The sequence below is a fragment of the Aulostomus chinensis genome, chromosome 13 (assembly GCF_037954235.1).
Source record: "Aulostomus chinensis isolate RoL2024-O1b breed Wild chromosome 13, RoL_Achi_v1.0, whole genome shotgun sequence".
Taxonomy (NCBI): Eukaryota; Metazoa; Chordata; class Actinopteri; order Syngnathiformes; family Aulostomidae; genus Aulostomus; species Aulostomus chinensis.
Window position 1 is genome coordinate 28,627,956 of NC_141332.1, and position 24,695 is coordinate 28,652,650.

The following is a 24,695-nucleotide window of genomic DNA, read 5'->3' on the forward strand; positions in this document are numbered from 1 at the left end:
CATGGCTCTCTGAAGTTCTGAGAGAACAAAGAGCTGGACTCAGGGCAGCAGAAAGAAAGTGGCGTAAATCCCAAGAACCCACTGACTTGTCCTTATACAAACAGAAACTTGCTTCCTTCACCTCATGCTTACAGTCCGCTAAGAAAGCCTTCTATCAGAACAAGATCTGTGCCACTTCTGATTCCAGAAAACTGTTTATGGCGTTTAACTCCTTGCTTTCTCCTCCAGTTGCTCAGCCTTCCACTGCGCTGACTTCAGACATGTTTGCCTCCTTTTTTACTGAAAAGGTTGCTGCAATCAGCAACCAGTTCTCTGAGCCTGACCAGTCCAGTCAGCACCAACCTGCCACTGCTGCTTCACTCTTCTCCTTTGCTCCCCTGAGCAAAGATGAGGTCTCCAGACTTCTCCTGAGCTCAAAACCTACAACTTGTCCTCTCGATCCAATACCCACCAGCATCCTGCAGACCATTTTGCCCACTGTCAAACCTGCAGTCACACACATTGTCAATTCCTCCCTGGAAACAGCATTTTTCCTGCTTCTTTTAAGCAGGCCCGTGTCACCCCACTGCTCAAAAAGCCTCATCTCAACCCCGCCAAGGTTGAAAACTACAGGCCAGTATCACTTCTGCCATTCCTGTCAAAAATACTAGAGCGCTCAGTATTTAACCAGGTCTCTGAACATCTGTGGAACAACAACCTACTTGACTCTTTTCAGTCTGGCTTCAGGTGTGACCACTCCACTGAGACTGCACTCCTGTCAGTCACTGAGTCACTGAGACGAGCTCGAGCTGCTGGTCAGTGCTCTGTCCTACTTCTGCTGGACCTGTCTGCTGCCTTCGACACGGTGAACCATCACATTCTCCTCTCCACACTCTCTGAGCTCGGCATATCTGGTTCTGCCTTGTTGTGGTTCAAGTCCTACCTCACAGGCAGATCCTTCAGAGTGTTATGGCGAGGAAAGGTGTCTAGGTCACATGGCCTATCGACTGGGGTTCCTCAGGGGTCAGTGCTTGGTCCCCTTCTCTTCTCTCTGTACACCACCTCACTTGGTGCAGTGATCCGCTCCCATGGCTTCTCCTACCACTGTTATGCTGACGACACTCAGCTTCTCCTCTCTTTTCCACCTGATGACAGAACGGTCTCAGATCGTATATCAGCGTGTCTGGCTGATATCTCCACATGGATGGAGGAACGCCACCTTCAACTGAATCTCTCTAAGACTGAACTTATGGTCTTTCCAGCTTGTCCATCTGTTCAGCCTCAGGTTAGTGTCCAACTTGACTCGAGCCTACTTGTGCCAACAAACTCAGCCAGAAACCTGGGTGTCATGATTGATGACCAGCTGACCTTTAAGGTTCATGTGGCCTCAGTTTCTCGGTCTTGCCGTTATGCCCTTTACAACATCAGGAAGATCAGACCCTTCCTGACCCAACAGACCACACAGATTCTGGTTCAGGCTCTTGTCATCTCACGCATTGACTACTGCAACTCTCTTCTGGCAGGCCTCCCTGCAGGCTCATTCAAGCCTCTGCAGATGATCCAGAATGCAGCAGCACGTCTGGTCTTCAACCAGCCCAAAAGGGCACATGTCACCCCGCTGCTGGTTTCTCTTCACTGGCTTCCAGTGGCAGCCAGGATCAAATTCAAGGCACTTCTCTTGGCTTACGAAACAATCACAAGAACGGCTCCAGCCTACCTGGAATCCCTGATCCAGGTCTACTCTCCTTCTCGCCCACTACACTCTGCATGCCAAAGACGCCTGGTGCTTCCAGCCCAGCGCTGCTCCAAATCCCTAGCCAGACTCTTCTCTTCTGTTGTTCCCAAATGGTGGAACCAACTACCGAACTCTGTGCGTCCTGCTGAGTCCCTTTCTACTTTTAAGAGACAATTGAAGACTCAACTGTTCAGAGAGCACCGAGGCACTGAACCTGACTCTGCTCCTCTTTGGGGTAGAATCAGTCAGAGGGTCCAAGACCCAGCACTTAGTGATTATGTAGCACTAACTGTGTTGTGTCATGTTGTATGTTTGTCCAAAAAAAAAAAGGGAGGGGGGGGGCGACACTTCTTCTGCCACTAGATGGCAGTACCTGTGACCAAATCACAACTGAAGCACCTTTGCGCTTCCTATGGGCTTTTCCTTTATTAAGTCTAAATTCTTGCTTGTGTTGTACGTCGCTTTGGACAAAAGCGTCTGCTAAATGAAATTGTAGAATTGTAGAATTGTAGAATTGTAGAGAACCTTTCGCTAGCCAGCAGGATGCAAGTCAGATGTTTTGGCAAATTTTGACAGAATCACTGAGGCATTAGAAACAACTGAGTGCAGCTGAATGCTGGTAGGACTGATTGTTGTCAAGAAACCCAGCACCTCCTGTCTGGAAAGCAACACATCCATCCCTCCATCCCTCCATCCCTCCATCCATCCATCCATCCCTCATCCATCCATCCATCCATCCCTCCCTCCCTCCATGTTCTCCCTCTTCTCCTGTTCAGGGTGGTGGGGGTGGAGCCTATCCCAGCAGCCTTCCCCCTGGACAGGTCACCAGTCCATGGCAGGGCCAACACATAGAGACAGACAACCATTGGCTCTCCCAGCCACGCCTACGGTCAATTTAGAGTCTGGATTAACCTGGTCCCTCTTGATGTCTTTGGACTGTGGAGGAAGCTGGAGTACCAGAGAGAACCCAGCAGGAACAGGGAGAACATAGAGACTCACCCAGAAAGACCCCGTGCTGCAGCCGGGGCTCCACCCACAACCTTCTTGCTGGGGGGCCACAGTGAGGACCACTGCTCCACCAGGCCACCCATAAAGCAACATCATTTTGCTTATAATTTCTGCATTGTTCTTTTGATGGCCACTCATTACGATTGCCAGGTTTTGTTCTAGTTAGTTGAAAAAATGTTTTTGTGTCACACAGTTTCATGCAACAGCGCCACCTATTTGTACAAACTTTAGCACGCATGTTCAACAGCTCATCTGTAATGTCTGGACAACCATCCATGTGAGTGCGACCAAATGCTATGAAGGTATACAACACTTCCTGTTTATAATGCATGTACAAGAAGTAGATTGGTTATAACGATTGCAGTTTAAATGATATCAAATAACTTTGCATTTTGTCATGACTATCTCTTGATCATATGTGCAAAGTTTGGTGCACATCAGCCATAGAACCTGGGACCAGTTGAAGAAGTTGGTTTGGATTTTTTGGCAACTTTGTAGTTTTTTGATTGTTGTTTTTTCCAAGCAATTTGGGTCATGTCGTATTTCACCAGATTCATCTCATGTCAGAGAACGTTTGGATTTAATGTTTTGGATTGCGTCATGTTCCATGTGGGAATTATAGGCCAGAACACATTTTCCTTCAGTGCAGTGTTGGCAATGTACTATTGGGGTTGAAGCCCCAAGTCTAAATTCTTGCTTGTGTTGTACGTCGCTTTGGACAAAAGTGTCTGCTAAATGAAATTGTAGAATTGTAGAATTGTAGAATTGACACCCTTTCTCAACCCTCCTGCTGGTGTCATTGCCTTTGAGATAGTTTTCTTTATGATATCTAATATTATTCTCTGCTAACACCATCGAGTGTCCCTGTCGTGTACTTTTTGTTTTTTATACTTGGTGTGTGGAGATGAACTGCAAATTTCAGTCAAATCAAAATTGATACAGACAATATCAGGAACATGCCATCCTTAATCTGAGTTTTGACTTAATAATCTTTATTTCATGACTCATTGACTAATTGTTGGGCTTTTATGTGTTTATCTCCCTTCTTTGACGTGGCCGTTTGGTCCGGGTAGCAAATGCTACAAGCAAAATATACGAGTGCTACAAGTGAGCTGGGGGTTGATTCTTCCCGTGGTCACACATCAGGATTTTTTAATTGCGGTGCATCTGATGCAGCTGGGGACCTAAACGTTGTGTGTCACAACAGAAACTTTTGGGTTGTTAGTCCTGTCAGCCAGCCTCTACTTGGGAATGCCACTGATGTGTGGGATGGGTCTTCTTAATTGTCCACTGGTGTGCACCCCCATGAAAGAGCAAGGCCTCTGATGTGTTGCAGGGATTGGATTTAGACATCATGGTGACCTCTGACCTCAGGCCTGACGATGATGAATATGACCTGTTGTTCTGAAAAGATGATTGTTTGTCCCCAGAGTTGCTCTGACAACACAGCATGATCTTGGCCTTCTCCCGGAACTCCAACGATATGTAATAGAAGATGAAGGGGTTGAGACAGCTGTTGAAGGTGCTAACTGCAAAGCTAACCATGTAGGGAACATAGAAGTCCTCACCATCTCCATCCTGTGAGCTGTCAGCATAAGGTGAGCAAGAGGAGGATGTTGCTTGGCAGCAGACAGACAATGAACACCACCAGCACCAGTAGGTCACTCAGATGGCGTGGTCATATGCAAGGCAAGGCAGTTTTCTTTGTAGCCTGTTTTCACCACCAGTTTGTCTCCAGGCTTCATGGCATCATAACAACATCCTCTGCCCTCAGAGCCTCACATCGACTGAGGAGAAACTCCATAGAAAACCTTGAACAGGGAAAAATGGGAGAAACCTCAGGGTGAGGAGGGGAGGAGGATCCCTCACCAGGAGGGACAGACGGACAGGAGATGTTGGTACAGACAAGAAAACAGTTTATAACACAGAATGGAGGAAACATGGAAATGTTAATAACAGTTGAAGAAGGAAGCTTCTGGAAGGGGAGGCAGGGAGAGCAAGCCAGCTTGATGGGGGACTGGATGGTAGACTGGTTCATGGGAGGGGAGGCAGGGAGAGCAAGCCAGCTTGATGGGGGACTGGATGGTAGACTGGTTCATGGGAGGGGAGGCAGGGAGAGCAAGCCAGCTTGATGGGGGACTGGATGGTAGACTGGTTCATGGAAGGGGAGCGCAGGCCGGTGTAAAAGTAGGGGATAAAATGGGGGGGGGGGGGTAGGGGGGCGATGCAGGCGGCGGCTGGAGCTCTGGTGGATCTGAGGAAACACAGAGAGACTGAGAGACACCAAGGAGGAGAGGAGAGGAGAGGAGAGGAGAGGAGAGGAGAGGAGAGGAGGGGAGGGGAGGGGAGGGCTCCATGTAACCTGATGTGTCCCCCAGCAGTCTCAGCCTGTAGCAGCATAGCTATCAATGGTTCAGAACTACCTGAACCAGGCCTGACTGAAGGCTCTGTCATAGAGGAAGGTCTTAAGCCTGGACTTAAAAGTAGTCAGAGTGTCTGCCTCTCTGACCCATGGAGAGATGCTGCTTCCACAGTAAAGGAACCGGTACCTGAAGGCTCCACCTCCCAGTCTGGTTTAGAGATACTGGGAGTCACTAACAGACCTGCATTCTGGGAGCGGAGTGCTCTGGTGGGACAGGAGGGACTAATGGGTTCTTTCAGAGGATGGAGCTTCATCATTGAGAGCCTGATGAGTCAGCAGAAGGATTTTGAAGTGGATTCTAGATCCTACAGGAAGGAGAGAAGCTAAAGTGGAGAGATGTGTTCTCTCTTCTAACTCCTGTCAGAACCCTGGCTGCAGCGTTCTGGACCAGCTGGAGACTCTTTAGGGAGTTGTTGGGACATCCTGACAGGAGAGAGTTGCAGTGGTCCAGCCTAGAAGTGATAAATGCATGCACCAGTTTCTCAGCATCACTCTGGGAAAGGATGTTCCTAATCTTAGTGATACTGCAGGTGGAAGAAGGCGGTCCTGGTCACATGATTTATGTGGGAGCTGAAGGAAAGGTCCTGGTCAAAAATGACTCCAAGGTTCCTTGCAGTTGTCCTCAGGGTCAGGGTGATGTCATCTAGAGTAGTGATCTGGTTAGAGAGGTGTCCCTGAGGGGTTCAGGTCCAAACATGATGACCTCAGTTTGATCTGAATTTAGCAGTAAGAAGTTAGAAGACATCCAGGATTTCATGTCTTTCAGGCAGTCTAGCAGATTAGTAAACTGGCTTGTGTCGTCTGGCTCCATCGACCAGTAGAGTTGTGTGTCGTCCTCATAACAGTTGAAGTTGATTGAGTGCTTCTGGATTATGTCACCTAATGGGAGCATGTAAAGAGGGAAGAGAATCGGTCCTAAAACTAGTAGCAGCATGGCGGCCAGCACCACCGCCTACATCACCGCTGTCATATGCAGAGACATCTGACTGGTGCGTTGTGTCTTAGCTGCAAACGGTTGGACCAAAGCGATGTAGTGATCTAGAGCCACCAGTGCCAGACACAATATGGACCCACACATGTTCCAATAGAACATTGCTATGACAATGCAGCAGAAGGGCTCACTCAGCTCCCAGTGGTTCCCGTGAAGTGGTACACAATACAGAATGGCAGCACCAGCAGCAGGAGGCAGGTTGATGAGCAGCATGGTGGACGGATACTGCTTAGTCCTGAAGACCAGAACCCAGAGAGCCACTGGGTTGGATGTGAGACCCACAACAAAGGCTGGCAGGTAGAGAATTGGAAGGTAGATGACAGTGGTTAGAGCCTGGATCGCTTTCAGCTGCTTCTCATGGAGTGTTGAGAAGTTACAGGACATCTTCAGCCTGAAGGCCCAGAGACCTGCAGAGACCCAGAGAGACCAGGAGAGACCATCACAGACAACAAGGAGATTTCACTGAACTACATGTTCTGTTGTTAGTGATGTCATCATCGCCATGCCATTATTGAGCTAAAAAAGAGCCACTACTTGCCAATCAAGCAAAACGTCAAAGTTTCGGGAAATATTCAAGATTATTCTCTGACCATGATTCCAATATGGCCGTTACAGGAATGCTCAGGACCAAAGAGATTCAATTTAGACCAGACTGACAACATAAGCAGAATTCAGTATCTGTGGAGTATCTGTGAAACACCTGAAGAAGTATTTGTATTCAGGATATTCCAAACTGTCTTCATTGACCCATGTTGAGAAACGGGATTGTTGTAAATGAGGTCATTGTTTGTCCTTGGAGTCTCACAGTAAGAAGATGCGAAGAGCGAACTTACGGACCGACATGCTGGAACAGTCATCTGCAGGATGAGGAGATGACAAGACACTGGAGACACGTACCAGCAGAGACCCAAAGACCAGAGTCCCAGAGAACAACCTCATCTTCTTCTTTATTCTTTTAGTTAGTCTTCTTCTTCTTGCCCTTTCCTTCTTCAGGTTCTCCAACGCATCAGTCTCTTTCCCCTCAAACCAGTTTCTGTTGATTGCAGCAGCTGGTCCTGGTCCCTGGTCATGTGATGCTGTGAGTATGTTTGAGTTGTCATAGCAGCTGATGGAGTCCAGATGTGCGCGCTCCAGAGTGTGAATGTGTGCCCGGACTCCCAAACACAAGGAACATTTGTGGAACAGTCCAACTTAATGGTGCATGATGCTGAGGACCAGCTGCAAGGCTCTCAGGGACACCTGAAGGTCCCCCCATCCCACATTGAGAACCCTTGACAATTACAAGCACATGGACTTTTGACTTCTGCTCTCATGTTAATCACTTGTTTCATTTTTGATTGATAGCCTATCGGGGGTCCGATCAATGATATCACATGACAATGACATGAAAGCTCAACGCAGGAAACTCCTGTGTTTGTGAGGCAAAGTCGCTGATGTAAGAACAAAATGGATTCTCTCATTTCCTGCCTTCCTGCTGCCGTCAGCAGCTGAAACGCAGGCTTCCTGTCTGCTGGTGGAGCACACGCTAGCTGCTGCTGCTGTTGCCATGACAACGCAAGGAAGAAGGAACGTGAGACAACATACTGAACCTCAGAGCACAGCAGGTTCTATCTGTCATTCTATCATCCATCATTCAGCTTTCCATCCATCCTTCTATTACATATCAATCAATTAATCTATCATTTATCCATCCTGCTATCTGTCAGTCTACCCATCCATTCTTTTATCTATCATCTATCCATCCTTCTATCCATCTGACTATCTATCCATCCATTCATCTATCTATCTGTCCTTGTGTCTATTTTTCTATCCAACCATCTACCGAGTACTTCGGCAGTTCTCGCGACACTTCCTAACCCCCGCTACCTAAGCATCCAAGGTATTACTCACGAGCCTGTCTGCCTTGCTGTATTTCTGCGCCTGCGCGTTGACAAACCGAGAGACGGAGCTCGAGCCTACGCACCGTCTGACCACCAGCGGGGACGGAAGCCTGATTAAAACACCGGGATCCTGCACCGTAGCTCCCCGGACCCCGGAGATTGCCCGCGACAACGGCGGAGCAGCAGACGGGAGTTAAGCTGCGGCAGCGGGGCCGCTTCATCGCGAATCTGCTTCTCCGTCCGCCGCTTTACGGTAGGTGACAAAGACACTGAGTCACGGTGCTGCCTACATTTAACGGAGCTCTGAATGTTCAGTGGGTTTTAACGACTGGAGGCATGACGTGTTAGCGTTTAGATGTTGGCCTGGTGATGATCGACAGACAGACAGATGTGTCCTGATGCTGTATGTCCTCCACAGCCCGAGAAAGGGACAGGAAGCACAGGCTGGGACACGAAGAAGAGCTTGGAGGACTCAGGGAGACATAAACAAAACAGAGAGGAAGACGACAGAGGGGCAGAACGAGATTTGGGGACTGACTGGGACATTGTAGGACAAACCACATAAAGTGGAATAGAAAAGACGGAAGGACAAAAAAACCTCTAGAGGACATACACTGACAGAATATTCAGAATCATCTGTAATCATGTTTGGTGACAGGGAGACATTTGAGTCTGGTGACTGATCACCAGAGGACACAGGCCCTGGAGACGTAGTTAACAGAGGCATCGGGACAAACTTTAACCTACTGGAAAGACACTCATATTGAAGGATGCAAACATGTTCAAATACAAAAGACACATCGTGGGACAGAAGGGGATGCCTGGGCTCAGCTTTGGGCTGACTGGGACTCAACGACTGTACATAAAGGAGATTTACATTTGTGGTTATTTTAGTCCCAAAGTTGTCAGGGTGACATCAGCACCTATAATCTCTTCTTTTTTTTCGGTCAAAAATTCCAAAACTTCTTGGAAGTTGGTTATTAAAAACCAAAAGTAGCTGAACAAAAACAAATAGGAGGAGTCCAGTCAGACAGTGTCTCATTGTCATGACAACAGCCGCCATCAACAACAGAACTTTATTTCTTTAAGTTTTCTTAACACAGTTGCAGTAAATGTAGCATTTGTTTTGTTATGTTTTTGTTTATTATTCAATAAAAAAAACTGTAGTCAGTAAATATCAGCTGATGTGTCAGTTTGACTCTTCAGACCAACCAGCTGCTTATTAGCAGCTAGCGTTAGCATCACAATGACGTGTCCTCACAGCAGCAGGTGAGACAGTAGAACCATCAGAGGAGACAAGACATGTTGCTGTGGGTCTTAATACCACGGTGGCGGCGTGCTGGTTTTAATACCACGGTGGCGGCGTGCTGGTTTTAATACCACGGTGGCGGCGTGCTGGTTTGAGGCGAGGACGGGTGACAGAACACCATCTTGTGGTTAACGGATTGGTGTCATTCATGGCCGACTGCCCATAACAGTGAGATGGGGGACAGCTGGAGACCTACAGGGGAGACGCGATGACAAGCCTCAGACTTTGGATGAACTCTGGTTCTAAAGACATTTCTTTTTCCTCCAGGTTGTAACAAGGCCTAAGAGAGCAATATGGTGTCCCTGAGGTGGACTTATCACCGTGTACCATCAGTCCTGGTCCTGGTCCTGGTCCAGGCTGTCCTGCTGATGGCGGCTCGCTCTGATAGGACCTTGGTGCTGGAGGAGTATGTTAGTGCCACTGTGAACGCAACAGTGCTGGACAGCAAAGGAAATGCTGTCCACATGATGAGCAGCGAAGAGGGGACATATGGACAGAACTCCCCCAAGGTGGACACCAGGGGTGTGGTCATCGCGCCATCGCCGCATCATGGAGGTAAACTTTGTTGTCATTAGTTAATACCATTGGATATGTGTGGCGTGACAGACTGAAGCTGGCCCCACAAATGTAATGAGCGATTTAGGTATTTAGGTTATTTGTGTTAACGTGCATCGTCGATGGCGCGTGTCAATGAAACGTTTCTGGGGGTGCAGGGCCCTGTAAACTCCAGGGACGCAGGCGATGTAACTGTAACCCTTCTTCTCTTCAATCACCCGGTAGTGGAAGTGGTTGTGCCTTCGGTCACACATACTGATGCAGCTGCAGGGGCAGGCGGCGTGCAGCAGGCGGCGTGCAGCAGGCGGCGTGCAGCATGCAGCGTGCAACCAGAGAGACGCTGCAGAGCTTCTGATGCTTCCAGACCGCTGAAGGTCGCAGCGTCTCTCTGGAGTCAGATTACAGTCCGACTGTCCAAGGACACTGCAGCTGCTGATACTGCTGTTCACTGCTGCTGTGACATCACTGCTGTGACATCACTGCTGTGACAATTTGAACAGTGTATGAATTGAAGATTTGACAGGTCTGTCACCATGATGACAAAAAAAACTTTGATAATGATGGTTTTCTGAAAATTGTGATCAGATCAGCAACAGGAAGTTGGACATGGTGTCATGTGACTGATGGGAGTTTGGAATGTCGCTCCTCATCTGGCGTCAGACCCAGACATTACATGTGTCAGCACGTTAATCAGTAATCAATAGTTCTAGTAACTTTGGCTGTCTCCTCAGTGGTGGACCGGCAGGGCTGTGACCCCAACACTCGCTTCCTGGCTCCTCCCCGGAACGTCCACTGGGTGGCGCTGTTGCAAAGAGGAAACTGCACCTTCAAAGAGAAGATACTGAAGGCTGCTGCCTTCAACGCCACTGCCGTCCTTGTCTACAACAACTCCACCGACAAGACAGTGAAGATGGGACATGAAGGTCAGAGTCACATGCTTACCCTGAGACAGGGCGCGAGAGAAAGGAGGGGGAGAGAGAGAGAGACAGAGGACAGGGACAGAGACAAAGATGGATAAGAGACAGAAACAGAAAAGAGAGACCGAGAGAGAGATGGAGGACAGAGACAAAGACAGAGAAGAGGCAGAGAAAAGGGAAGACAATGATGGACAGATGAGGACATGAACAGGCTGGAAGGAAAAGACAACAAACAGTAACAGCAACTAACCACCAATAATCACAGCTACAGGTTGAAAACAGGGGCGGCACAGTGGAGCAGTGGTCCTCCCTGTGGCCCCCCAGCAAGAAGGTTGTGGGTGGAGCCCCGGCTGCAGCACGGGGTCTTTCTGGGTGAGTCTCCATGTTCTCCCTGTTCCTGCTGGGTTCTCTCTGGTACTCCAGCTTCCTCCACAGTCCAAAGACATCAAGAGGGGACCAGGTTAATCCAGACTCTAAATTGACCGTAGGCGTGGCTGGGAGAGCCAATGGTTGTCTGTCTCTATGTGTTGGCCCTGCCATGGACTGGTGACCTGTCCAGGGGGAAGGCTGCTGGGATAGGCTCCACCCCCACCACCCTGAACAGGAGGAGAGGGGGAAGATGGAGGGATGATGGGTGGATGGAGGGATGGATGGATGGGTGTATGGAGGGATGGATGATGGATGGAGGGATGATGGATGTGTGGATGGAGGGATGATGGATAGATGGGTGGATGGAGGGATGATGGGTGGATGGAGGGATGGGTGGATGGAGGGATAGATGATGATGGAGGGATGATGGATGGATGTGTGGATGGAGGGATAGATGATGATGGAGGGATGATGGAGGGATGATGGATGGATGTGTGGATGGAGGGATAGATGATGATGGAGGGATGATGGAGGGATGATGGATGGATGTGTGGATGGAGGGATAGATGATGATGGAGGGATGATGGATGGATGTGTGGATGGAGGGATAATGAATGGATGGGTGGATGGAGGGATGGTGGATGGATGGGTGGATGGGTGGATGGAGGGATGATGGCTGGAGGGATGGATGGGTGGATGGAGGGATGATGGATGGAGGGAGGGATGGGTGGATGGAGGGATGGAGATTCAAAACAAGCAATCAATTCCAGCATAATATGCACAATAATATGGTAGCAAACAGAATGCTGATGCTAATGCTAGTACAGTATTGAGATTACTGATATAAATACTACTTGTACTAATACTGATACTCAGGGTGGCAGCTTGAGCTGAGATGCTTGAGATGTGGGAGCCTGAAGGCTCTGGAGAAGAAGAGGAGTCAGTAACACGTCTGAGGACAGGAGGAGGAGAGAGAAGCCCAGTGCATCATGGGAGATCCCCAGCAGTCTGAGGCTATAGCAGCAGGTCTAAGGGCCAGCCTAAGCAGTCCTGACTATAAGCCTGATCAACAAGGAGGTCTTAAGTCTGCTCTTAAACCTAGAGAGGGGGTCTGGGTCCTGGACTGAAACTGGGAGACGGTTCTACAGGAGGGGAGCCTGATAGCTGAAGGCTCTGGCTCCATTCTACTGCTAGAACTCTAGGAACCAACAGGAACCCTGCATCCCTGTGTGTGTGTGTGTGTGTGTGTGTGTGTGTGTGTGTGTGTGCGTGCGTGTCATTGTGTGTCTGTATGATTTTGTGTATAAGTTTGTATTGAGTGTGTGTGTTATTGAAACTGTTAGAACATTGGAACCAACATCCGTCTATGAACCACAAATCTTTTTTGCTGGATTTGTGGTTTAAATTAAAGGTTTTCTTCTGTTAGCTGAGGTTTCTGGTCCTGGTCTCAGTAAATGTTCTTGGTCCTGCTGTGTATCAGGTTCTGTTGGTCTGTGCAGGAACTGGGGACATGGTGGCTGTGATGATCACAGAGTCGTATGGTAAAGAGATCCTGACCCACCTGGACCGGAACCTGACAGTTCTGGTCACCGTGTCAGTGGGTCAACGCAGTCCCACCAAGAACATCAACCGAGGCTCACTAGTCTTCGTCTCCATCTCCTTCATTGTCCTCATGATCATCTCATCAGCCTGGCTTGTCTTCTACTTCATCCAGAAGATCCGCTACAGCAGCGCCCGCGACCGCAGCCAGGTAACGTGCACTCAGGCTTCTGTAACTGGTCATGTCTGTCTGTGGATGTGAAGGTGCAGGAAGAATGGAACGGCCACACACGACTTGCTCTCACGGCTCTCAGTGGCTTCCTTTTTTTTATTCTGGTATAAAGACAACACAGCGGCATTCGGGTCTGTGTAACACAGAAGATAAAAGTTATCACCCAAAATAATTCCAAGAAATCCTCATGCCAACGGACAAGCTACCTAGCTAGCTTTTCTTAGCTTGGCATGCCACCAGACACACCTTCATAAAGTTATTATTTCTGCATAGAAACATCTGTAACTTTCCACATACATGTAGAAGTGCTTACAGTCAAAGTGCATGCCACTGATAGTTTCTACAACACTCAAGAAGCATTACACATAAACATACGGTCCACAATGTGGCTTTCGTGGACTCACCACCAGTTCAGAAGTTCTTTTCTCTGCAGAGGGATGTATGGTGTGCCAAAAGGAACACTAAACTTGCAGTTGCACTATTAACCCACCAGGTGGCTTCAAAACTATATACATATGGACCAGCACATCAATTTATCAGGAATTCATGATTGAGGTTATTTCTAACCCTATTACATTAACACGGAGTTAACAGGCTAACATGTTCATCACCTCGGTACTTGCGTTACTTCAAGTCCTGCAACTATCCGCATAACAGGATAGGAAAACAAATCAGATGTCCCTTTGCATGCATTTTCGTGCAACACCTGTCAGACCTCAGGTAAATAACTTGACTATGACTCTGGTGATCGAGACCGCAGAGAAAGTGACGAAATGAGATGGCAGAGTTGCTAAAAACATCTTTGAGGAATGGAGATGTTCACACTGCTTTGAATTGGCAAAAGACTGTGACAGTAAAGAGTAAACAGTGCCGAGGCCACAAACACGACATCGGATTCTCTCCAAGCACAAGCAACATGTTCACACAAAGCGAGCTGCTGTGGCAACACCGAGAGCAAGCCGACACCACCAAGAGCTCTCTTGAGTTTGGCCTCTTTATGTTCTGAACTTTACATTTTCAATTGGCAAATAAATTACAGTGAATCTCAGGTGATGTTCCAGATTCACCCCAAACTAGTGCAATTAGCAGTGTGAACTGATTATTTAAGTATTGAGTAATTTAGAAAAGCGTTACTTCTTTTATAAAACGTAACTAGTAATGTGTAATGCATTTCTTTCTTTGGGTAACTACCCAAACACTGTCCACCACTAGCAGGCTAACACACAGCTAATCTGTAGGTTATACTATAATTCTAAAGTAATGCGTTACGGTGTAGTAGAATACACCGCGTCATGACGTAATATACTGTAATGTGATGTTCTATATATTGGTTAATTAAATATACTTCAGTGGAACGCCATATACTACACTACAATATACAATAGCAATGTTATTTTTTGGGGAACACAGACTTTGGCCGATCATCACTGTTGTGTCTCTGTCTTTAGCATGTAAACCACATGTTCAAGCGTGTTCTTGCAGTAATCTGTCGTGTCTCCATCAGCGTCGCCTCGGTGATGCAGCCAAGAAAGCTATCGGAAAACTGACCACCAGGACAGTGAAGAAAGGAGACAAGGTAACCACTTGCGTCCTCTTCGTGGTGTGTCTGCGGTAAGACCCATGTGGGAATCTGACTCATTTGTGTGTGTGCCAGGAAACAGATCCAGATTTTAACCACTGTGCAGTGTGTATTGAAGCGTACCAGCTAAATGATGTGGTTCGCATCCTTCCCTGCAAGTGAGTATGAAATACATAAATTCTACATTTGTACTGTACCTGCTTGGTCACATGATGTCATCGTGTGTGTGTGTCTGTGTGTGTGTGCGCAGGCATGTCTTCCACAAGGTGTGTGTGGACCCCTGGCTGAACGAGCACTGCATTTGTCCCATGTGTAAACTCAACATCCTGAAAGCTCTAGGCATCATGGTATGTCACCAATGATTAAAGCAACATCTCAATTCATTTTTATTAATGCAGCGTGTTCGACATTCCCGGTCCCTGACACATGATTGTTGATAAGCTTCATGAAAACAACACATTGATGGTTAAGATGAGTCATCAATGATTGTTCAATGAGTAATCACTGATTTAAACAATAGTAAACCAATGGTTATGATGAGTCATTGCTGATGGTTCTATTAAATCCCACCTGATTAAAACAACTAATGTGTTGCTATGACAACAGACCAGTCTTCCCTGTGTGGACACTGTGGTGTTAGACGTGGAGCGTCTGGGTGTCAGTCAGCCATCCAGCAGCCAGAGGGGGGCATCACTGAGCGACAGCAGCCAGCCAGCTATTAGCCTGGAGCCGCTCAACCCCCCCCACCCTGAGGCCCCTTCAAGGACACCTGTTGACATCACCATTGCTGTGACCAGTAAGTAAACAGCTCTGCTGTTTATTTCTGGATGATTGTTGTGGTGGTGTCTCACTCTTGTTCTCTTCATGACCTCAGGCGGTCACTTTTTCAACAGGAACTCGATGTCTCCTCGCAGTGTGGTCTGTGAGATGGAGATGCAGGACATCCAGGCCTCTCTTGACCTCTATGATGACAACAAGTCCTGAGGTTCATCGTTATGGTTACGACCCCTGCCGATGAATGGATGAGTGTTTGATATCAGGGGTCTGAAAGGGACCTGAACAGACCCCTGATTATTTATTCCATCAGACTGAACTCTGGATCTCTGTTTAGGTTTGTGTTTTATTTCTCCTGAAGAAGAGAAATAGAGGAACACTTTTAGAGACATAAATGCCAGAACTTGGACTACTTTCCTTAGCAAATGGAACTTGGTTGTTCCCTTGGTTCTTTGAAAATGATCTAGAGTTCCTCTGAAGTTGCTTGGAAAATGTCCTTCAGTCTGTAAAAAGTTCATTTTCATGGAAAAGGCCCCAGGCTCCATAAAGGTTCCAAGACTTTTTTTATGGGACAGTAAAGGGGCCCTTGGATTATTGTTCTGAGAGGTGAATATGATCCTGTGAAGAGTTCCAAATGTTTCTGAGTTCTTGAAATGGTTCCTGGGAAAAGAATCCTGGGTTCTTAGAAAAACTCCCTAACATAGATCCTGGAAAACTCTCTTAGGGTTCTTTGGTCTAGGCAAAGGTTCCTTGAAAGGTTCCGGTGTCTTTGGAAATGTCTCTGGAGCTTCTTGGACCATTTCCAAACTCTTAAAAAGGTTCTAGGGTTCTAAAAAAAAAATTTCTTTATGCCACTTTCCACCAAAATAGTCTGAGTACAGGTTCTGAGCTGGGTCACCTTGTGATTCTTTGAAGACAATTGACAGAAAATCCATGTTTCAGCTATTTTTGCATCAAGGGTAGAACAGCATCTGTGCCATTGCTCATAATTTCATTCTTTTTAACAATGTGTGATGGTAAACCCTATTGTTGATGGAGCCTAACGGGACGAGCCTAATGGGACGAGCCTAACAAGGAACGACTTCAGTGATGACAAACCCAAACAAGGACCAACGATAACAACGCCCCCCAACAATGACCATCCCAAATGATGACTGAACTTAACAAGGACTGAGCCCAACAAGGACTAACCCCAATGATGACCAACCCTAACAAGGACTAACCCTAATGATGACCAACCCTAATGATGACCAACCCTAACAAGGACTAACCCTAATGATGACCAACCCTAACAAGGACTAATCCTAATGATGACCAACCCTAATGATGACCAACCCCAATGATGACCAACCCTAACAAGGACTAACCTTAATGATGACCAACCCTAACAAGGACTAATCCTAATGATGACCAACCCTAATGATGACCAACCCCAATGATGACCAACCCTAACAAGGACTAACCCTAATGATGACCAACCCTAACAAGGACTAATCCTAATGATGACCAACCCTAACAAGGACTAACCCTAATGATGACCAACCCTAACAAGGACTAATCCTAATGATGACCAACCCTAACAAGGACTAACCCTAATGATGACCAACCCTAACAAGGACTAATCCTAATGATGACCAACCCGAACAAGGACTAACCCTAATGATGACCAACCCTAACAAGGACTCATCTGAACAATGACCTCTCAGTAGTCATGCATGCGTGTCCTTAGCTTCTGCCTTCAGTTGGGGGGTTTTCTCTGAACCTGAGCGATCCAACTCATCTAAAGTCCAGCAAACACTTTGGGGCTGGATGATTATACATGAAGCTGAGCTGGTCCCTCCTTTTTGTGAGACCAGAACTGGAGGGAGACCTAGATTCAGATCCTGTGTAGGGATTCTAGATGAAACAATCATGTAACAATGGTGTTTTCCTGTAGCAAAAAATATGTTTCTGTGTAAAGACAATGATTTAAAGGAGTGGTCCAAAGTTTCTTTCTATCCTGGAATGCTTTGTGTTCCTCAGGGAGGCATCCAAGGGTCCCAGTCCCTCCAATCCAATTAGGGTGATCATTAGAACATGGCTTTAGGGTCTCAGGGTCACAACGTAGAAAATGCTGTGCGACGCTTGAGGTGGACCCCATTTCTACCTGGACTGGAATGTTTCATGATCAACATTGTTACGTTTACAGCTGTTTTCACTTGGATGGCTTCAGACATCAGAAAGTTGAGATGTGATCTGCTAAACAATGAAGTTAATAAAAGGTTCCATCTCAAACAGAAACCTAACTTGGCATGTATCTGGATCTGTATCTTTGGGTGAACTGTGAAAATAATTGTAAATGATACCAAAGAAACAATATCACCATAAGTATGAATGTATAAATTCATTATTTGTCAAGTCTGTTGCCATGACAATAAGCTCACACCTTTTAAAAATGCTGGTTTTTTTTAATGGAATTCCAATCAGAGTCATGACAGAAAGTTCGATGCAGCTTGACAAACGTGCTTGGTGTCACCAATGAAAAATATGAGCTTATCACACCATTAAAGCTCCAATATGATTTTTAATGTCAGTAAAATGTTGTATTTGATCAGCTGCAGCTCTGATATCATCATGATGTCATAATATACTAAACTTTTTTTTTATCACGGCATCACAAAAAAATTGCAGATAGTTGGACAGACTTGCTTGCTGCTCTGAGACATTCACTATGCTAAGCTTAGCAAACTGCATACCCAGCTGTTCCATTTTGCCCAGACCGCAAACAGTGGAAACTGTTAGTGTAGCTTTGCACAAAGACTATAAGCAGAGGGAAACTGTTAGCTTAGCACAAGGGCTTGAAGCACAGGGAAACTGTGAGCTCACTTCCTAAAAGTAGAAGAACATCTTCCGGCAACGGCAGCTGTGTCTGATACGACCTTGTTAGCAAACGATCTGAACTTGAACTGTTTTCAGTTTTGGTGGTTGGAGATTTTGTTTGCTCATCAATGAAAATGCAACATTGCACATAAAATTATGAAAGGTTGTTCAGCTTGAATGTGTGGTTTCATGCATTTTGAGTCTCACACACTGTGAAAATGGAAACCAAACATTTTTGAACTCTTGACCCTCAAACTCACCTGGCAATCATTGAATCAGTCCATCAGTGGAGAGGTGGGACCGCTCCTTTAAAGTCATTGCAAGTGATCTTAAGCTTCCTTGTAAAGGGACGTGTGTGTGTGTGTCTGTTTGTGTGTACGTATATACACACACACTACCAGTCAAACGTTTGGACACACCTTCTCCTTTTACTGGTTTCTCTTTATTTTCATGACTTTTACATTGTCGGTTCTCCCTGAAGGCATCAAAACTATGAATGAACACATCTGGAATTCTGTACTCAACAAAGCGTGAAAGAACTCCAGCAGGTTCTACGTTCTAGGTTCTTCTAAACAGCCTCCCTCTGACTCCTGCTCTGCTCACTCTTGGCGTTCTCTCCTTGAGCTTCATGAGGTCATCACCTGAAACGGTTCTCCAACAGTCTTGAAGGAGTTCCAGAGGTGCTGAGCACTTGTTGGTCCTTTGGCCTTCACTCTGCGCTCCATCTCATCCCAAACATCTGGACAGGGTTCAGGTCAGGTGACTGGAGGCCAGGTCACCTGGGCCGCCCTCCATCACTCTCCTTCTTGGTCAAGTAGCCCTCACACAGCCTGGAGGTGTGTTTGGGTCGTCGTCCTGCTGAAACATCTTGACGGTCCAACTAAACGCAGACGGGATGGGATGGTGTGTTGCTGCAGGACGCTGTGGCAGCCATGTTGGTTCAGTAAAGCCCCCCCCCCCCCCATCACACCTCCTCCTCCATGCTTCACGCTGGGAACCATGCATGTAGAGACGTCCCTCCATCTTTTCTGTGTCCCACAAAGACACGGCGGTGGAACCAAAGATCTCAAATGTGGACTCATCAGACCAAAGCCCAGATGTCATCTGGTCTCATGTCCACTCCTTGTGGTTCTGGTCCAAACAAACCTCCTCTGCTGGTTGCTTCTCCTGGGTGGTGGTTTCCTAGCAGCTGTTGGACCATCAAGGCCTGATTGGCGCCGTCTCCTCTGAACCGTTGGTGCAGAGACGTGTCTGCTACCAGAACTCTGAGGCGTTCATCTGGGCTCCAGTCTGAGGAGCTGTTAACTGGTGGTTCCTGAGGCTGGGGACTGGGATGAACTCCTCCTCAGCAGCAGAGGAGACTCTTGGTCTTCCTCTCCTGGGCCGTCCTCATGTGAGCCGGTTTCATCGTGGCGCTTGATGGTTTTTACGACTGCACTCGGGGACGCATTCAAAGTTTTTCCAGTTTCCTGGACTGAGTGACCTTCAGGTCTTAGAGCACTGATGGACGTGGCTCCTCTCTACTGAGCTGATGGTTCCTGCCATGACATGAATTCTAGCAGTGGTCAAACAGAGCTGTCAGCTGGGGAGCAGCCTGACTTCTGCTCAGCTCAACTGATGCTCCCAACCAGGAAGAAGGCAGGAAACTCCTCCACTGAACCCTGACAAGGTGAACCTGAGAGGGGAAACCATTTCAGGTGATGACATCATGAAGCTCCCTGAGAGAAGGATGAGGGTTTGCAGCGCTGCAGCGAAGCAGAGGGAGGCTGCATATATATATATATATATATATATATATATATATATATATATATATATATATATATATATATATATATATATATATATATAATAAAATCAACAACACACAAATATACAAATATGAATATATCTACGTCATCTGGTCAGCCAAGATCATTATCATCTCTGAGGTGACCTCATGACATCATGCAGGAGTTGCAGCTTCGGCCTCTTTGTGTTCTCGTCTCTGATGATGTCACAGGAGGAAGATGCATGTTGTGCTTCGGTTCACTGTTTGACTGCCTCTGGCACTGTGTCCTAACTGTGTCATTAAAGACTCCTTATTGCCTTTAACATGCCAACTGACTTTTCATCCCTAAAGGCAAATCATTTTAAAAGCTACTTGAGTGGTTTGGGGGTTGGAAGTCCTTGTGAAAATTTGTGAACCTGTTTTATTCCAGTGAAATAGAAGTGTTTCCCTGATGAGGACAGAGCCAAAGACTCTTGAGGAGCCGTGGGGGTCCCTAGATTGCAGTAAATAGATGTAGATCAATATCAATGATCAGGATCAATAACACGTCTGATAATTTATATCTAAAAGTCTGACAAGGAGTTACAACAATTAAGAATCAATGAAACTGATCTGTTTAAAATGCTTGTCTTTCCAATCATCTTCATAACACAGATGTCTGAGATGATGTAATTTCAATCAGATATTAAATAAGGAAATAGGCTTGTTTGAGAGAACGATGCAATTCCCCATGTTGCTGAGTGCATTGCATGATGGGTAGAATGTTATCTGACTGGAGCTGAAGACCCACCTGCACAAACTGCAGTGATCTCGTGGGAGTGAAAGTCAGTTGTTCTCCACCAACTGCAGAACACACTGGACCTGCTGGTGGTCTGAGTGAAGCTCCTATTGGCTAAGAAACACTGTCACTGCCAACCATCACCTCTGCTAACTGATTCAGTGATTGACAGTTCAATTCTAGGTCAAGAGTTCCTCCACCACAGTTCAGCTTTCATTACAATCACTCTGGACATTCTGGTCATCAAATGGGTCACCAGTCCATGGCAGGGCCAACACATAGAGACAGACAACCATTGGCTCTCCCAGCCACGCCTACGGTCAATTTAGAGTCTGGATTAACCTGGTCCCTCTTGATGTCTTTGGACTGTGGAGGAAGCTGGAGTACCAGAGAGAACCCAGCAGGAACAGGGAGAACATGGAGACTCACCCAGAAAGACCCCGTGCTGCAGCCGGGGCTCCACCCACAACCTTCTTGCTGGGGGGCCACAGTGAGGACCACTGCTCCACCAGGCCACCCATAAAGCAACATCATTTTGCTTATAATTTCTGCATTGTTCTTTTGATGACCACTCATTACGATTGCCAGGTTTTGTTCTAGTTAGTTGAAAAAATGTTTTTGTGTCACACAGTTTCATGCAACAGCGCCACCTATTTGTACAAACTTTAGCACGCATGTTCAACAGCTCATCTGTAATGTCTGGACAACCATCCATGTGAGTGCGACCAAATGCTATGAAGGTATACAACACTTCCTGTTTATAATGCATGTACAAGAAGTAGATTGGGTATAACGATTGCAGTTTAAATGATATCAAATAACTTTGCATTTTGTCATGACTATCTCTTGATCATATGTGCAAAATTTGGTGCACATCAGCCATAGAACCTGGGACCAGTTGAAGAAGTTGGTTTGGATTTTTTGGCAACTTTGTAGTTTTTTGATTGTTGTTTTTTCCAAGCAATTTGGGTCATGTCGTATTTCACCAGATTCATCTCATGTCAGAGAACGTTTGGATTTAATGTTTTGGATTGCGTCATGTTCCATGTGGGAATTATAGGCCAGAACACATTTTCCTTCAGTGCAGTGTTGGCAATGTACTATTGGGGTTGAAGCCCCAAGTCTAAATTCTTGCTTGTGTTGTACGTCGCTTTGGACAAAAGTGTCTGCTAAATGAAATTGTAGAACTGTAGAATTGTAGAATTGTAGAATTGACACCCTTTCTCAACCCTCCTGCTGGTGTCATTGCCTTTGAGATAGTTTTCTTTATGATATCTAATATTATTCTCTGCTAACACCAGAGTGTCCCTGTCGTGTACTTTTTGTTTTTTATACTTGGTGTGTGGAGATGAACTGCAAATTTCAGTCAAATCAAAATTGATACAGACAATATCAGGAACATGCCATCCTTAATCTGAGTTTTGACTTAATAATCTTTATTTCATGACTCATTGACTAATTGTTGGGCTTTTATGTGTTTATCTCCCTTCTTTGACGTGGCCGTTTGGTCCGGTTAGCAAATGCTACAATTCTACAATTCTTCAATTCTATAATTCTACAATTTCATTTAGCAGACGCTTTTGTCCAAAGCGACGTACAACACAAGCAAGAATTCAGACTTAATTAAGGAAAAACCCATAGGAAGCGCAAAAGTGCTTCAGTTGTGATTTGGTCACAGGTACTGCCATCTAGTGGCAGAAGAAGTGTCGCCCCCCCCCCTCCCTTTTTTTTTTTGGACAAACATACAACATGACACAACCCAGTTAGTGCTACATAGTCACTAAGTGCTGGGTCTTGGACCCTCTGACTGATTCTACCCCAAAGAGGAGCAGAGTCAGGTTCAGTGCCTCGGTGCTCTCTGAACAATTGAGTCTTCAATTGTCTCTTAAAAGTAGAAAGGGACTCAGCAGAACACACAGAGTTCAGTAGTTCGTTCCACCATTTGGGAACAACAGAAGAGAAGAGTCTGGCTAGGGATTTGGAGCAGCGCTGGGCTGGAAGCACCAGGCGTCTTTGGCATGCAGAGCGTAGTGGGCGAGAAGGAGAGTAGACCTGGATCAGGGATTCCAGGTAGGCTGGAGCCGTTCTTGGGATTGTTTTGTGAGCCAAGAGAAGTGCCTTGAATTTGATCCTGGCTGCCACTGGAAGCCAGTGAAGAGAAACCAGCAGCGGGGTGACATGTGCCCTTTTGGGCTGGTTGAAGACCAGACGTGCTGCTGCATTCTGGATCATCTGCAGAGGCTTGAATGAGCCTGCAGGGAGGCCTGCCAGAAGAGAGTTGCAGTAGTCAATGTGTGAGATGACAAGAGCCTGAACCAGAATCTGTGTGTAAAACATACAAGTGCTACAAGTGAGCTGGGGGTTGATTCTTCCCGTGGTCACTAGTGATGGGTTGGTCGCGAATGAGACGGCTCAAAGAGCCGGCTCTTTGAAGTGAACGACAGGAGCCGGCTCCTTATTGGGAGCCGTTATTTTTTTTTTCTCCGCTCTTTCTCTCGCTCTCTCTTTCTCTCTCTCTCTCTCTCTCTCTCTCTCACACACACACTTTTTTTCTCTTTACGCAGCATGTGATTGGTCAATATGTGTATGTGTCTTGTGTTTGCGCTGAGCAGAGGTGAGATCCTACATTGATGAACCCCTTTGCCAGAGAAGTGCAGACCCACTGAGCTGGTGGAAAACCAAGGCATCCATTTATCCACGTCTTACTCAGGTGATGACAGGAAGACTGTGCATTGTGGCAACATCAGTCCCCTCAGAGAGAATCTTCTCCAAAACAGGACAGATAATTACAGACAGACGAAACCGGATCAGCCCCGCAAAGCTCAGGCACTTGGTATTTCTAAATGCCAACCTTTGCCTTGACTAAGGATCTTGGTGTTCTATTGCCTGCAATCCCTCCTGGTTCTCAGGATCACTTTTTTTTTTTTTTCTCAACCTCACCGTTCAGGATCAGGAAGGAGCAGATTGAGACAAAGTTTGAGAGGTCAACGCAGAGACAATCAGTGAGCAGGCGCACACACACATGCGCACACAGAGACACACACACACTCACACACAGAGGAAGTGAGTCTTCTACTGTGACTGTTCAGATTTCTAAACTCCTTATAATTATGCCAAATAGAAAAAGGAGGAGGGCTTTGGTTCTTGAGCTAAAACACAAGAAAAAAAAAACAAAAACGGGTTGCCGAACCTGCCCAGAGCCGAGGTTCCAACAACGCTGCTCACAGCTTTAATTTCTTTTTGTTTTGGATATTTAATCTATATTTTATTGTGTTGTGCTTTGCAGTGTTTTGTGTTGTTTCACTTTAAATTTATTTAAAGGAAAAAGCTGAGAATGTAAATAGTTAAAGTTGGATTGTAAATAGTTGTTTTTTGTATTTTATTTATGTTCAATTTATATATATATGTATATATATATATATATATATATTTTACATTTTTACATTATGTGGAGTGTATAAAGAAAAGCATATTTATTAAGTAAACATATATATAAATAAAAAACAAATTTCTTTCACATGAATGAGTCATTTTGTGCATAATTTCATATTGCTGTTGATAATAAATTAATTAAAGCATCAAAACAACTTGAAGAGCCGGTTCGGAGCCGAAAGAGCCGGCTCTTTTTAGTGAGCCGAGCCGAAAGAGCCGGCTCTCTAAAAAGAGCGAGAATTCCCATCACTAGTGGTCACACATCAGGATTTGTAATTGCATACATGACATTCTGAGAAGTGACATACCGATGAGTGCTCTATGAACTCGAGCTGATCTCGTTAACCCACCACCACGACTGTTTCACGTCTCTCCGCATGTGTGCTGTAAACTCTCATATCTACTTTTATCGAATATTGATTAACTTTTGGGGGATTTTTACTGCGTCTTGATACTGCAGTTGAGTTTGTATGGGAGCTGGAGATGGAACTCGTGTGTATCTGCCGGGATGTGATTACATTCACCTCAAACGGACGACTTCCTTTTGAGTGACGCAATGACGCAGA

At 46.2% G+C, this 24,695-nt stretch overlaps 1 protein-coding gene and 1 pseudogene across 1 annotated transcript; one reads left to right on the forward strand and one right to left on the reverse strand.

Annotated features, from left to right (window-relative positions):
* Positions 1-3,592: 3,592 nt before the first annotated feature.
* Positions 3,593-7,145, reverse strand: LOC147251617 (proteinase-activated receptor 4-like; annotated as a pseudogene).
* On the forward strand, positions 5,801-19,879 carry rnf130 (ring finger protein 130). The gene is made up of 9 exons (XM_086222433.1): positions 5,801-8,268; positions 9,592-9,879; positions 10,611-10,802; positions 12,665-12,915; positions 14,441-14,512; positions 14,591-14,673; positions 14,766-14,862; positions 15,122-15,311; positions 15,390-19,879. Exons 2-9 carry the CDS (start codon positions 9,618-9,620, stop codon positions 15,497-15,499), a joined length of 1,257 nt encoding a protein of 418 aa, XP_086078559.1. The 5' UTR covers positions 5,801-8,268; positions 9,592-9,617; the 3' UTR covers positions 15,500-19,879.
* The last annotated feature ends 4,816 nt before the right edge of the window (positions 19,880-24,695 follow it).

Excerpts from the sequence above, each read along its gene's own strand:
- rnf130 (XM_086222433.1), top strand. The coding sequence starts at position 9,618 with ATGGTGTCCCTGAGGTGGACTTATCACCGTGTACCATCAGTCCTGGTC. Across the intron at positions 14,513-14,590 it reads CAGTGAAGAAAGGAGACAAG|GAAACAGATCCAGATTTTAA; the intron begins GTAACCACTTGC and ends TGTGTGTGCCAG. Across the intron at positions 14,863-15,121 it reads TGAAAGCTCTAGGCATCATG|ACCAGTCTTCCCTGTGTGGA; the intron begins GTATGTCACCAA and ends CTATGACAACAG.